This window comes from Scyliorhinus canicula, chromosome 20 (genome assembly GCF_902713615.1).
Source record: "Scyliorhinus canicula chromosome 20, sScyCan1.1, whole genome shotgun sequence".
NCBI classification, from domain to species: domain Eukaryota; kingdom Metazoa; phylum Chordata; class Chondrichthyes; order Carcharhiniformes; family Scyliorhinidae; genus Scyliorhinus; species Scyliorhinus canicula.
In genome coordinates, this window is record NC_052165.1 from 76,318,613 (window position 1) to 76,334,670 (window position 16,058).

The 16,058-nt window shown below is 47.8% G+C and overlaps 1 protein-coding gene across 3 annotated transcripts in view; it reads right to left on the bottom strand.

Annotated features, from left to right (window-relative positions):
* Positions 1 to 16,058, bottom strand: part of LOC119955113 (V-type proton ATPase 116 kDa subunit a-like) — a 222,699-nt gene that overhangs the window by 109,159 nt on the left and 97,482 nt on the right. For 2 of the 3 annotated variants that reach the window (XM_038781000.1, XM_038781001.1), the window contains one exon: positions 336 to 467. In XM_038781000.1, the coding sequence (XP_038636928.1) occupies positions 336 to 452 (117 nt within the window). In that variant the 5' untranslated portion in view covers positions 453 to 467. Of the gene's footprint in view, positions 1 to 335; positions 468 to 1,934; positions 2,070 to 16,058 lie in introns of those variants that run through there. The other variant, XM_038781002.1, reaches the window with a different exon arrangement.

The following is a 16,058-nucleotide window of genomic DNA, read 5'->3' on the forward strand; positions in this document are numbered from 1 at the left end:
GGACCAGTCCAAGAGGGACGTATTGTACCTGAACAGAGCTTGGGCTGATATTCTTGTGGGCAGGATAGTGCCCTGGGGCATGTTATAAAGTTAGAACAGGAATGTTGACAATACCTTCAAACCCGTGACATTCACCAGCTAGAAAGACATCTGCTTGGGGACACCACCACTACTTCCAGGTTTACCTCCACATCCCCATCCTGACTTGGACACAGAAAACTGTTCCTCCGTCATCCCTTGGAACTCCCTCTCTAACAGCACATGGGAGCGCCTTCCTCACCTGGACTGCAGCAGTTTGAGAAAGTAACCCGCCACCACTGTCGACTTTTACTTACATCTCGAAACTGCATAAAACCAAGTTCCCCCAGCTCCGAGATGCAGCAGTAGGCAGCCTCGACCTGCAGAAAGAGCTGCGTCAGGCACATCTCCTCACTTCGAAACAACGACGCCATCCTTTCACCGTTTCACTGAGGGAGAAGAATTAAAAAGTGAAGTCAGTAACTTCATAAATTAAGACTGATAATGCCTGCACTTGGGTTATTGGAGAATGGGAGTTTGCGGGGAAGAGTGAGACTGGAAAATAAGGGCTTGGGTGGGGGGGGGGGGGGGGGGGGTGTTAATGGAGGCTCAAAGGGTGTGGGAGACTGGAAAGTGGGACTTGCGGAAAAACAATTGGAGGACATGGATTCAGGGGAGAGGGAGGTCTGCTGTCAGGGGTGGTTGTGGGGAACCAGGAACAAGAACAAAACATTGAGGTAGTGAGTGGGAACGGCACGAAGAGAGAGGTGGCCAGTAAAAGGTTAGTGAGCGAGGTACCCGAGATGGTCGCTGAGGTAACAATTAATTGTAAATTACAAAGTGAATGGAATAAATATTTGGAAAGGATGAATACAAAAAGATGAGTGGTAATTGAGGTAACAGGAGAGAATCCCAGTACCAGGAGGACATATATAGTCTCCTCTATAGCTCTATCATTTGACAAAAAGCCTCCTTCGTTGATTTAGTTGAGTTCAGGGTGGGCTGTGCCACCCAGTTTTAGAACATAGAACATGAATGAAAATTGAAAATGAAAATCGCTTATTGTCACAAGTAGGTTTCAAATGAAGTTACTGTGAAAAGCCCCTAGTCGCCACATTCCAGCATCTGTTCGGGGAGGCTGGTACGGGAATTGAACCATGCTGCTGGCCTGCCTTGATCTGCTTTAAAAGCCAGCTATTTAGCACAGTGTGCTAAACCAGCCCTGAACATACGGTGCAGAAGGAGGCCATTCGGCCCATCAAGTCTGCTCTGACTCACTTAAGCCCTCACTTCTACCCTATCCCCGTAACCCAATAACCCCACCTCAACTTTTTGGTCATATAGGGCAATTCATCATGGCCAATTCACCTAACCTGCATGTCTTTAGACTTGTGGGAGGAACCCTGAGCATCCAGAGGAAACCCACGCAAACCCACGCAGGAGAGCGTGCAGACTCCGCACAGACAGTGACCAAGCAGGGAATCGAACCTGAGACCCTGGTGCTGTGAAGCCACAGTGCTATCCACTTGTGATACCGCGCTGCCCTGATATTTGATATTTGAAGGGCAAGTATTGATCAGCCCTGACTGAGGTTTCCAATTTAGAGTTATCATCTTGAAGCAAAACAAAATCTAATGAGATTGAGAGAGATTGGACCTGGTAAAAGTGCATTGAGTGGGGAACCTAAAAAACAGTGCAATTCAAGAGGTTCCTCGCTCCATTTTCAGGGTGACTATTTGGGAGTTGTAGAATTGCTTCTATTTGATATTGGACCACTACACATCATAATACTAGTTACATATAGACCATCAGTACACAATTACATTACAATTCTGCTACATAGTTGAACCTGAGTGTTACCACTGTTACTGCTATTTGCCAACATAATTTCATTGAATTACCATTAATTTCATTACCTCTCTTCAACTACCATTGAAAGGCCTCCTGGTTCTTTTCAAAAAGTAGCTACTGCCATGAAAACACAAGGAATCATCAATAGCAAAATGACCAAGCAAACCTCTACCAAGTAAATGCCACAGTTGTAAAAGTCATGTGACCAGACATCACATGGACAGGATGTCACATGATCCACATTCTTCCAGCACACCCTCAGGAATGCCTTCAACTGTGGTTGGTGAGTGTGATCCCTGCTCTCCAGGTGCAGAACTCTAGGATTTTCTTTGTTTAAGAAAGGAACAGTCTCCAGATCACCTTAAAAATCTAAATGTTTGCAATTTTATTTTTGAGATATTTTAAACTGTCCTGCCACCAGGAGAGGAGAGGTGGGATCTGAAACTTTGAGGTGTTCAGCAGCTGCCAAGTAGAGTGACTCTGCACTGCCCATCTCATCAGCATTGTTGAGCAACTCAACTGCCCTCCTTTGTTAACACAAGAGTCAATCGCAGGAGCTGCCCTCTTTGGAAAGCTTTGAAATCTCATCATGCATGGAATCCAGATATTCTTGTGAAAAACTTGCTGTTAGAGTCACAGAGTTTTAAAGCTCATAAAGAGGCTCTTTGGATCATCATGTCTGTTGGCCATCAATCCCCTGTCTATTCTAATCCCATTTTCCAGCACTTGATCCATAGCCTTGTATGCTTTGGCGTTTCAAGTGCGTATCTAAATGCTTCCTGCCCTCCCACCCTTTCAGGCAGAGAGTTCCTGATTCCCATCACTCTGGGCCAAAAGGTTTTTACACAAATCCCTCTAAATCTCCCGCCCCTTACCTTAAATCTATATTTCCTGGTTATTGACACCTCTGCTAAGGGGAAAGATTCCTTCCTATCTATGCCCTCATAATTTTATACACCTTGAACTGGTTTCACCCTCGGCCTTCTCTGCTGTAAGGAGAAGAACTCCAACCTAACCAACCTCTCTTCATAGCTGAAACGCTCAAGCCCAGGCAACATCCTGATGAAGCCCCTCTGCACCCTCTCTAGTGCAATCATTATCCTTATTATAGTGTGGCGATAGAACTGCAAACAGTGCTCCAGCTGTGGAGCATTTTATATGAGAACAGAGGAAGCTGGAAAAACTCGGCAGATCTTCCAGCATCGTTCAGGGGAAATTAATGATTTGAGTTATGGACCCAGCTCCATTATAACCTCTCTGCTCTTATATTCAGTACCTCGGCTAAAGAAGTATCCCATCTGCCTTCTTAACCACCTTATCTACCTGCCCTGCTGCCTAGAGGTATCTATGGACATTCACCCCCAGGTCCCCCTGGTCTGCTGTACTTCCCAGTGTTCATTGTGTCTTCTTAAAAGTGGGATGAAGGGTTTTGGGGCGGCACAGTGGTTAGCACTGCTGCCTCAGTGCCAGGATCCTGGGTTCAATTCCAGCCTCGGGTGACTGTGCAGAGTCTGCACGTTCTCCCCGTGTCTGGGTGGGTTTCCTCCGGGTGCTCCGGTTTCCTCCCACAGTCCAAAGATGTGCAGGTTAGGTGGATTGGACTTTACGAATTGCCCCTTAGTGTCCAAAGGATTAAGTGGGGTTACGGGATTACAGGATAGGGTGAGGGAGTGGGCCTTGGTAGGGTGCTTGTTCATAGGGCCACTGTAGACTGGATGGGCCGAATGGCCCCCGTCTGCACTATAGGGATTCTATGATTTGATTTCTCCCATCTATGCAAGATGAGGGGATAGTTAAAATAGAGCAAGGGACTGACCACTCCCAACCCAGATCGATTTGACCAATAGTAAATCTAAATCACCAACCTGAAGCTGATGGGGTATCATTGAATAAATGGATAAGACTCTGATGGTATCATTCGGGCCTGAATGACAATTTTAAGCTGAGGCCTGAGGAGCTGAGTGGTGATCGTCAGAACTGCAGCCAAGAAAGGGGGGGATTCTCCGTCCCGCCACACCAATTTTCTGGTGCAGCATCCCTCCAGCTGGCCAAGAGGGTTTCCCTTTGTGGGCAGTCCCACCTCGTCGGGAAATCCCCGGGTGTGGGTGCGCAGCCGGCACAACGGAGAATCCCGCCAGCGGGGAGAATCCAGCTCAAGGTGATTTCCTTCCCGGACAGGAAGAACGGGATTTTCCTCCTCATGGACCCACGAGTAAAGAGTGGGCCTTGCCCTGCTGCAGCCTCTGCCACCAACATTGCCACGCTGCCTCTGCCTTACCGACCACTCTTCTGTCCCCCCCCACCCACCCACCCACCTGTGGTCTCCAACCACAACCCTTCTTTTGCCCTGCTAGCCCCTCTTCCCCAACCCACCAAATTTCCTTTTGGATGTTACCACTGAATCTTTTTCAGGTGGATTGGCCATGCTAAATTGGCCCTTCATGTTTAAAAGGTCAGGTGGGGTTACTGGGTCTTAAGTAGGGTGCTCTTTCCAAGGGCTGGTGTGGAGGCGATGGGCCAAATGGCCTCCTTCGGCACTGTAAATTCTATAATTCTATGATTTAATGTCAGGAGGGAGCACCAGTTTAGAAGCAAGTGAATTCCCTCTTATTAAGTTGTGGAAGCTTCCAGAGGAAAGTTGGCTTTAGTCATGTTTCTACTGAAAAATTGCAAAGTGAAACACTATGCTTGCTTTATCCACACTTGGGCCGAGGTTGATTAGACTGATTGCAAGGACAGACCGAAGACAGAGACAGCCTGAAGCTGTGTCACTCGTAGTTACACTCCAAACACTCTCTATGTCATTGGCAATGTTTGGTGTTTAACGCAGGAAACATCAAATATATTTACAAGCATAACAGATTGTATCTCTGGGAATTGCCAAGAGGGTGTCCTGTGCACCACCATCCGAAAGGTCAAAACTCTGCAGTGGTGAATTGCAGTAAGTTTCACAAAAAACTCAGATCTGAGGAATTTCAGTAATGCTTCATAAAGTGCACTTACAGCTTGTTGAAATGGTAAGAATCAGAATAACGGTGGATGTAATGCACACGCCATTATGAATGTGTGGCTATCTTCGCAATCTGTGACAGTGAAGGGATAGGGGCAAGTTGCAAATTACTACAATTTGCTGGACTACTTGCGACCCCAAACCATACAGCCTGGTGAAAACACACTGTCAGACTGCCCGTGAGTAGCACAAAATTACTGCATTTGTGCTGTTAAAATGAATTAAACTGCTGCAGAAATTTAGGGCTGGTACTTAATGATGCAATGGCTCTCTATTATAACCCCGGACCAGACTCCAACAGTGGCTAGGATACTGGACAGAAACCTCAATATTTTGTTTTAATTTTGTAAGACTACGAGGAAAGGATACCTCGCACGCAAAATAGGGATATGGTATATTAAAGCAAACTTTATTACTAACACAGTATTCCAATATATTCAACATCACACAAGCAAATAGTTTACAATTACCCATTGAACAATGCTAATCAATACAGTGACACAATAACCCTTAACTGCTATCTTTATTCCCACACAAACAATAAAACAATCTCAGATCCCAATCCACTTTTAAATACAGTTAGCACTCAGGAATGTTTTGCTGTTCAGAGATTCTTGAATACTCCACTTTGGGAAAGAGAGAACCTTTGAGACTGCTTTAAAGATAGAGACCGGACACCCTGTCAGAATAATGCAGAACCACTGACTGTATTTCTTCAGACACTGCTTCTCCTTTCACCTTCCAACCACAGACTAACTCTGAACCTCAACACCTGACTGCTTCAGCCCTTGACTCCTCCCGTTAATTACATCATCTTACAAAACTGAACACAGTCTCTAATTAACTACTCCACAGGGAACCTTCTTAAGACATAGACATAGAATTTACAGTGCAGAAGGAGGCCATTCGGCCCATTGAGTCTGCACCGGCTCTTGGAAAGAGCACCCTACCCCCTACCCAAGGTCAACACCTCCACCCTATCCCCATAACTCAGTAACCCCACCCAACACTAAGGGCAATTTTGGACACTAAGGGCAATTTATCATGGCCAATCCACCTAACCCGCACATCTTTGGACTGTGGGAGGAAACCGGAGCACCCGGAGGAAACCCACGCACACACGGGGAGGATGTGCAGACTCCGCACAGACAGTGACCCAAGCCGGAATCGAACCTGGGACCCTGGAGATGTAAAGCGATTGTGCTATCCACAATGCTACCATGCTGCCTTTAATATAAATAAAAGTCTATTAGCCCAAACTTTTACAATGCTTTAATTGCACCTCTGGCTCCCAAAAACCTGGGCTGTCTTTCAAACTAGGATTTTTAAAAACATGACTTCAGCAGTCATACACACACTAACCCAGGCTTTTAACCCTGACTGTACTAAATATATATAATACAATATATCCCAACGTCCTACATTCATCACACCTCTTAATGATAAGATCTCTGTTCCTGCAGTGCCACTCACCTTTCTGGCCCAGAAAGAGAATATTTCAACCATGATGTCTCATTCCAGCAGGTAGTAAATTGTTACCAGAGATTTTCAAAATGTCACTCTTTTTAAATTATGTTTTTTCCCTTTTCCTCATTTTGTTTCTCTCTTAATCAAATCGTTCTTACCTCTCATTTCTCATTCTGCACTTGTTTTGACTCCAGTTTACCCACATGAATTCACCCTATTTCCTTCTTCATCATGTTTCTGCTGCTTTCTCACTGCCTAAATTTAATTAATTAAGGAGTAAGATTGTTGGTCTAGTCCTTCGCTAAAATGCCCAGTGATTCCTGTCATGCTGTTATCTGCTCACTTTCAGAATAGCATCATAGAATCCCAACAGTGCCGGAGAAGGCCATTCAGCCCATTGAGTCTGCACAAACCCTTGTAAACGCACCCAACCTTTAGACATGAAGGGCAATGTAGCATGGCCAATCCGCCTAACCTGCACAACTTTGGACTATGGAAGGAAACCGGAGCACCCGGAGGAAACCCACGCAGACACGGGTAGACAGACTCCACACAGAGAGTGACTCAAGGTCAGAATCGAGCGGGTGAGAAAATCATTTCACAAATGGGCACTGCCTGACACATTCTAGGCCACCGTGACCTCTTTTTGTGCTGGAAGAATTCTAACTGTCAAATGTCTGTTCATTTCCTCTTAGTTCCCCAATTTGTCAAAGAAATAGGTCATTTAGCCTATAGGGGCTTGCAGACCTTTTTCTCCAAGACTCATGAGTCTAATTCCTCTGCCCTGTACACATGGGTATTCATTTGTATCTGTAAACTTCACAACACAAATCCTGGATTAAATTATGAACATTAATGAGAATATTTTTGTTCTGCAAATGATTTTAAGAACAAAGAACAAAGAAAAGTACAGCACAGGAACAGGCCTTTCGGCCCTCCAAGCCCGTGCCAACCATGCTGCCTGACTAAACTAAAATCTTCTACACTTCCCGGGTCCGTACCCCTCTATTCCCATCCTATTCATGTATTTGTCAAGATGCCCCTTAAATGTCACTATCGTCCTGTCATAATATACATCTATGTATACAATGGAGTGCAGACAGGCAGTGATTGACACACAGGATGACCAGTAAGCACACAGAACAGAGCAGCCAATCACCAGACAGGACATGACCACTATAAAGCCAGAGGGCACCAGTTTTCCAGCTCTCTCGGGATCCAGCTTCTGAGACAGTCAGAGCTCGTGAGCATAGCCAGTGCAAACACCATGTGGTAGTCAGTAAGTCTGGTCAGGCTAGCATCAGGTCTCCAGTCAAGTCAGCATAGTGTCAACCCACAGTTGAACGTGTATAATAGTTTAGATATTAAATAAAATCGTGTTGCATCTCATCAAGTATTGGAAGTCTGTCTCTCGCTACACTGCATCAAGCGCAGTCCACATCGACCCAGCCTGCCCAGCACATCATGGTACCAGGTACTGACGCTGAAAATTGACGGACCTCCCTTGAGTGAATCAGCGTTGACCAGCAAACAGCCATCCGGTTACATAGAAAACCCTCCTCCGCAGCTCCACATTGCCAGCAACCTCGGTGAAAATTGGAAGATCTTCAATCAAAGGTTCCAACTCTATCTCAAAGCCACCGACCTCGAGGCCGCATCGGACACCAGGAAGATCGCACTATTCCTCTCTACAGCCGGGGACCACGTCATCCACATCTACAACTCCCTTACATTCGCTGAAGGCCAAGACAAGACAAAATTTAAAACAGTCCTGCTGAAGTTCGACGGCCACTGCGACATTGAGGTGAATGAGAGCTTTGAACGGTACGTTTTCCAGCAGAGGCTTCAGGGTAAGGATGAACCTTTTCAATCCTTTTTGACCCATCTCCGCATCCTCGCGCAGTCATGTAACTATGACTCATCGGCTGATTCCATGATCCGGGATCAGATCATTTTCGGGCTCGACTCCGATTTTCTTCGGCAGCAGCTCCTGAAAGTCAAGGAGCTCACCCTCACCATCGCCATCGAAACGTGCGTTCTCCACGAACATGCGAACAATCGGTACTCCCACATCAGGGCGGCAGAAACGGCAAAGCTAGCCTCCCACGAGGCGGAACGGGTGCAGGCCATCGCACAAATACAGGGCCTAAGTATCGACGAGAGTGGCCATTTTGCGCGCTTTTCCAGAGCTCCTGCGTATGCGCGTGAGACCAACGACCAGCCTGTGCAGGTGCGTACGTTGATCGACAGCATTGCACATGCGCGTTGGCGCACGGAACGCGCTGACGTTGGCATCATGACGTGTCCGAATTGTGGCTCCGTCCACTTAAAGCGGCAATGTCTGGCAAAATCACGACGGTGTCTACAGTGTGGCACGCTTGGCCACTACGCAGCCATTTGCAGATCTGCTCCACTGCCCAGCATCCAGCGATCCCAACCATGGCGCAGAAGCGTCCGTTCAATACAGCAGGCCGTGCCAGACTCCGACCCCGACAGCCCAACAGACCCTGATGCTGAGTGCCTCAAATCCCCATACCGGGTGGGCATCGTTACAAAGCATGCGCTGCCCTTCTCAAAGATAGTGAAGCACCTCCCTATCCTCAGCGTGGATCCTGATGACGAGTGGTGTGTTGTTCTCACAGTCAACAAGGCTCGCATCCAGTTCAAACTGGATCCCGGCGCATCGGCGAACCTCATCTCGAAATCCGATCTCGACACCATCCGCGTCAGACCAAGCATTCTTCCACCGGCCTGCCAGCTCCTTGACTACAATGGCAATCCCATAGATGCCAGTGGCTCATGTCAACTCAGAATTTCCAATAAGTCATTTAAAGTGACACTACGATTTGAGATCATGGGACCTGACAGAGCTTCCCTGCTCGGTGCTCGGGCCTGCAAACTCCTGAACCTGGTTCAGCGAGTCCACACCATGTCATCCTCACAGGCAACGGCCTCTTGGTGAATTCTTGCCAGGATATTCCTTTGGAATGGTAAGATACCCTCTGGGGGAGTTAAGGCATTCTTTGCAGGAGGCAAGACACCCTTCGAAATTGTTTTAATTAAACATGATTATGCAGTTTTTACAGACAAACCTGTTGGAACTGTCAAGCTGTCAAACAATTGACAAGCTGGCATGGAACTGTCAAGTGACCGAAGAAGTGTTAAGCTGTCAAAGTTGTCCAAGGAGTGTTAAGGCTGTGCAGGAAGTGTCCAATGATATTGAGTTGGAGTAGAGGTGACAAAGGGTGGTGGGTGAAGGTAATGGTTTGCATGTGTTGGCAAAAGGTTGGTGGAGGGGGGCATGAGAAGACCCCGTGGGTGGATAGAGTGGCATGAGCAGAGGCGGTATGCAGTGCCATTAAAGGTCTGTGGGCGTTAAGGATTGGCATTGGTTATCGGGCCATAGGTGGGGGTGAGAACAAGGAATTTTATTGTTTTTTAAAAATACAGCACTGGAGCACAGAGGCAGGCTGGGAAATCTCCCGACTCTGCGCATGCAACCTGGGGACGAAAATCTGGGCCACAGTGACGATAGCTTTAAGACAATACAGAAAGAAAATGAAAGACCTCAACATACAGAAAGAAAAGAATGAAGACTTGCAGTTGAAGGATGAAAGCAAGTTTTCAAAACCAGGGACACTACGCACCAACACTAGTTTTTAAACTTTTAAACCATTTTTAAATTTTCCTCTTAAGACTTTGAATGAACAAAGGTTATCCTTGAACAAGCGATATTTCATTAACCAAATGTGGAGCAGTTTAGCGTCAAAGCCAAAGGTTAAAAATAATTTACCGGGGAGTACTAACCTGATGAAATGCAACATTTCTTCTATACATCCAAAAGGAGAAACCCTGATGATTTCTGTATTCGAACAACAACAGTTTGCAACTTAACTTCTATTGTAGTCCAAGTCACTTCACGGAGCGCTTTACAAACAAACCTTGATCTCAAACCACTGAGACGAAGGGCCAAACATTTGGTTCATGTAGGTTTTAAGAAATTGTACAAAATCACAGGATTGTTACAAGACAAAGGGAGGCCATTCAGCCCATTGTATCTGTATTGGCTCTCCCAATGAACAATTCACCTAGCGCCGTTTCCTCTGCCTTCTCCCCGAAACCCTGCGCCTTCTCCCTTTTCAGATAGCAGCCTAATTCCCTTTTGAATCCTTTGATTGAACCTGCCTCCACCACACTCACAGGCAATGCCTTCCAGACCTTAACCAATCGCTGTGTGAGAAAGTATCTCCCCATGTCACGTTTGGTTCTTTTTTTTAAAATAATTTTTATTGAAAAGATTTTTTACATGAAAATATTTGCCCCAACTAACCATAGACTGTTACAAAGTATTCCCTCTTAACAAATATCCCCCCCCCCGCCCGACCCCCCGCGCGCGCTGTCCCTCCCCCCCTCCCCCCCCCCAAAAAACAAACAAAGCAACAATTAACATCAAACATGAACTGCGAACAAATTTGCCCGCATTACAACCTTAAATAGCCCACCACACCCGTTGGTGCCACCCCCCCTCCCCCCCCTCCCCCCCCCCCCCCGGGTTGCTGCTGCTGCAACCTCTGCACCCTATCTTTGAGCCAAAAAATCGAGGAAAGGCTGCCACCGCCTGAAGAACCCTTGTACCGACCCTCTCAGGGCGAATTTGACCCTTTCCAACTGGATAAAGCTTGCCATGTCATTAATCCAAGTTTCCACGCTTGGAGGCCTCGCGTCCTTCCACTGTATTAGTATCCTTCTTCGCGCAACTAGGGACGCAAAGGCCAGTACTCCGGCCTCTCTCGCCTCCTGTACCCCCGGCTCCACCCCAACCCCAAAGATCGCTAGTCCCCATCCTGGTTTGACCCTGGATCCCACCACCCTCGACACCGTCCTTGCCACCCCCTTCCAGAACTCCTCCAGTTCCGGACATGCCCAAAACATATGGACATGGTTCGCTGGACTTCCCGAACACCTGACACATCTGTCCTCACCCCCAAAGAACCGACTCATCCTCGTCCCCGTCATATGGGCTCTATGTAGCACCTTAAATTGAATGAGGCTAAGCCTCGCACACGAGGAGGAAGAATTAACCCTCTCCAGGGCATCCGCCCATGTCCCATCCTCTATCTGCTCTCCCAGCTCCCCCTCCCACTTGGCTTTCAGCTCCTCTACTGATGCCTCCTCCGCCTCCTGCATTACTTTGTATATGTCCGATATCTTCCCCCCTCCGACCCAGACCCCCGAGAGCACCCTATCGCTCGCCCCCCTACTGGGGAGCAAGGGAAACCCTTCCACCTGGCGTCTAGCAAATGCCTTCACCTGCAAATGTCTAAACATGTTTCCCGGGGGGAGCCCGAATTTCTCCTCCAGCTCTCTCAGGCTCGCAAACCTCCCATCTACAAACAGATCCTTCAGCTGCCTGATACCCACCCTGTGCCAGCTCTGGAATCCCCCGTCCATGTTCCCCGGGATGAATCAATGGTTCCCTCTTAACGGTGCCTCCATCAGACCTCCCACTTCCCCCCTGTGTCGCCTCCACTGCCCCCAGATCTTGAGGGTGGCCGCCACCACCGGGCTCGTGGTGTACCTCGTGGGAGGGAGCGGCCATGGCGCCGTTACTAGGGCCCCCAGGCTTATGTTGCCACAGGACGCCCTCTCCATTCGTTTCCAAGCTGCCCCCTCCCCTTCCATCATCCACTTGCGCACCATCGATACATTAGCCGCCCAGTAATACCCCGAAAGGTTGGGTAATGCCAGCCCTCCACTCTCCCTACTCCGCTCCAAGAAGACCCTCCTCACCCTTGGGGTGCCGTGCGCCCACACGTAGCTCATGATGCTGCTCGTCACCTTTTTGAAGAAGGCCCTAGGGAGGAAGATGGGCAAGCACTGAAATAAAAACAAAAACCTCGGGAGGACCGTCATTTTAACGGACTGCACTCTGCCCGCCAGCGACAGCGGCACCATGTCCCACCTTTTAAATTCCTCCTCCATCTGTTCCACCAGCCTGGAGAAGTTCAACTTGTGGAGAGTCCCCCAGTTCCTTGCCACCTGCACCCCTAAATATCTAAAACTCTTTCCTGCTCTCTTCAACGGGAGTCTCCCGATTCCCTCTTCCTGGTCCCCTGGGTGTATCACAAATACCTCACTCTTACACGTTTGGTTCTTTTGCCAGTTACATTAAATCTGTACCCCCTCATTCTCGATCCCTTCATGAGTGGGAACAGTTTGTCCCAAGCGACTCTGTCTAGACCCCTCATGATTGTGATTTCCTCTATCAAAACTCCTCTCAACCTTCTCGTCTCCACGGAAAAGAATCCTAACTTCGCCAATCTTACTTCATAACTGAAGTTCCTCGTGCTCGCAACCATTCTAGTGATTATTTTCTGCACTCTCTCCAATGCCTTCACATCTTTGGTAAAGTGCGGTTCCCAGAACTGGACGGAGTACTCCAGCTGAGGCCAAACTAGTTCTTTAAAAAGTTCAACATAGCCTTCATGCCTCCATCAATAAAGCTGAGGAGAGTGTGTGCGTTATTGATTGTGCTCTCAACCTGTCCTTCCACTTTGCATAGACCTTCATCTCGCACGTGTCTGCCCATCCCCCCCCCCCCCCAACTTGTCTGGTATCTTTTGAAGTTTTAGACTATCCTCCTCACAGTTGACAATGCTTCGAAGTTCCGTAACCACCAGCGTTATTAATACTTATCAGGAAGAACAAGGGTCCCAAAACTGATCTCTGGGGAATTCCTCCACCCTGAAAAACATCCATTAACTATTGCATTTTGTTTTTGCCACTCAGTCAATTTTGTATCCATGTTACTACTTTCCCTTTTATTCCGTGAGCTATAACTTTGCTCACAGGTCTGTTGTGTGGCACTGTATCAAATGCCTTCCAGACGTCCAGGTACGCTTTAATAAGTTAACAGCATTTCCCTCATCTCCACTATGGATAGGGGCTGGTTAGCACACAGGGCTAAATCGCTGGCTTTTAAAGCAGACCATGGCAGGCCAGCAGCACGGTTCAATTCCCGTACCAGCCTCCCCGAACAGGCGCCGGAATGTGGCGACTAGGGGCTTTTCACAGTAACTTCATTGAAGCCTACTTCAAATAATAAGCGATTTTCATTTCATTTCATTTCATGTTCCCTTTTCAGAAAACTCAGCAAGTTAAACAGAATTTTCCCTTAACAAAACTGTTAATGCTTTCCTTAATTAACTTGCATTCGTTCAGTGGTAGCACAGTGGCTAGCACTGCTGCCTCACGGCGCCAAGGTCCCAGGTTCGATCCTGGCTCTGGGTCACTGTCCGTGTGGAGTTTGCACATTCTCCCCGTGTTTGTGTGGGTTTCGCCCCCACAACCCAAAGATGTGCAGGGTAGGTGGATTGGCCACGCTAAATTGCTGCTTAATTGGAAAAAATGAATTGGGAACTCTAAATTTAAAAAATATATATAAAAAAAACACTTGCATTTGTTCATGTGACTTAATTTCCCACCACCAAAGTTCAACTGACTGCCTGTCGCTGTCCAGATTATCTTTTTTGTTTGAACAGGTGTGAACTTTTTGCAATTCTCCAGTCTTCTGGAACCACCTGAGTCGAAAGAAGACTAGAATATTGTGGCCAGTGCATCGGCAACGTCCACTCTCACTTCCCTCAATATCCTTGGATGCATCTCGTCTGATCCTGGTGCCTTGTCAAATTTAAGTATAGACAGCCCTTCCAACATCTTATCCTTATCAATTTAAAGTCCTTCTAGTGTATTAATTACCTCCTTGGTAAAGTCAGATCCAAAATGTTCATTTAACACCTCGGCCATGCCCCCTGTCTCCATGCATAAATCCCCTTTTTTGATCCCTAATCCTCCTTTTATCACCCTTTTACTATTTATATATCTATGAAAGATGTTGGGATTCCTTTTCATGGTAGCTGCCAGTCTCTATTCATACTCTCACTTTGCTTCGCTAATTTCTTACTAACTTCCCCTCTGAACTTTCTACATTCGGCCTGGTTCTTCACTGTGTCATCCACGTGACTGATGTGTTGGGCAGGCTGGGTCGATGTGGACTGCACTTGATGCAGTGTAGCGAGAGACAGACTTCCAACACTTGATAAGATGCAACACAATTTTATTTAATATCTAAACTATTATACATGTTCAACTGTCGGTTGACACTATGCTGACTTGACTGGAGACCTGATACTAGCCTGACCAGAGTTACTAGCTACCGCATGGTGTTTGCACTGGCTAGCTCACGAGCTCTGACTGTCTCAGAGGCTGGGTCCCGAGAGAGCGGGAAAACTGGCGCCCTCTGGCTTTATAGTGGTCGTGTCCTGTCTGGTAATTGGCCGCTCTGTTCTGTGTGCTTACTGGTCATCCTGTGTGTCAATCAATGCCTGTCTACACTCCATTATATAGAACATAGAACAGTACAGCACAGAACAGGCCCTTCGGCCCTCGATGTTGTGCCGAGCAATGATCACCCTACTTAAACCCACGTAACCCGTATACCCGTAACCCAACAATCCCCCCATTAACCTTACACTACGGGCAATTTAGCATGGCCAATCCACCTAACCCGCACATCTTTGGACTGTGGGAGGAAACCGGAGCACCCGGAGGAAACCCACGCACACACGGGGAGGACGTGCAGACTCCACACAGACAGTGACCCAGCCGGGAATCGAACCTGGGACCCTGGAGCTGTGAAGCATTGATGCTAACCACCATGCTACCGTGAGGCCCCCCCCAATACATATATACATAGATATATTATGACATCTCCCTTTTTTTTACTGTTTGTGTTACGATCATAAATATTAAGGTGCATGTGCGTGTGGATGTCTATATGTGCGTGACTATATACAGAATGTGCTAAAATGAACTTATATACATAGGAAGGTGTCGCTAGTGCAGATATAGGGGCGATGAAACGGTAAATACGCTATTTACAGAGGTCAAAACGATGAGGTAACAAAATTGTACAAACGTTCAGTCTATAAGTTTAGTCTCTGTGGCGGGCGATGAATTCTGATTGACCGCCTCAAGGTTGAATCAGGATCTGCCTGCACTTGGATAGGCGGGACTGCTGCCAATGCCGTGGTCGCAGATGTCGGCAGGATTGCTGGTAGATCGGTGGCCTCGTGGTAGGGCCCATCCGGAGGAAGCATTGTGTGAGGCGGGACATCATGGTTGGGTGGCGGGCGTGGAACTCTGCGCAGCGCCCGTCTGTTGCATCATAGGAAGGAGCCATCAGCCATGCGGACACGGAACGATCTCGGGGCCACTTGCTTGACCACCACAGCTGTGGTGGACCAGCTGCCGTCAGGCAACTGTACCCGAACACAATCAGTCGGGACCAGCTCGGGGAGATCCGTGGCATGAGCATTGTATGCTGATTTCTGTTGGGCCCGAGGCTGCTGCATCTTTTGTATGACCGTGAGGTCGTCAAGGTCTGGAACTTGGATGGCTGGAACCGTGGTTCGCAGAGTGCGATTCATGAGCATCTGCGCTGGAGACAACCCAGTGGACAGCGGGGTTGCTCTGTATGCCAACAGCACCAGGTTGAAGTCGGAGCCTGAGTCTGCAGCCTTGAATGGCAATCTCTTGACGATACAGACCCCTTTTTCGGCCTTCCCATTTGACTGCGAGTAGTGGGGGCTGGAGGTGACGTGACGAAAGTTGTATCGCCGGGCAAAATCAGCCCATTCCTGGCTGTAAAAAC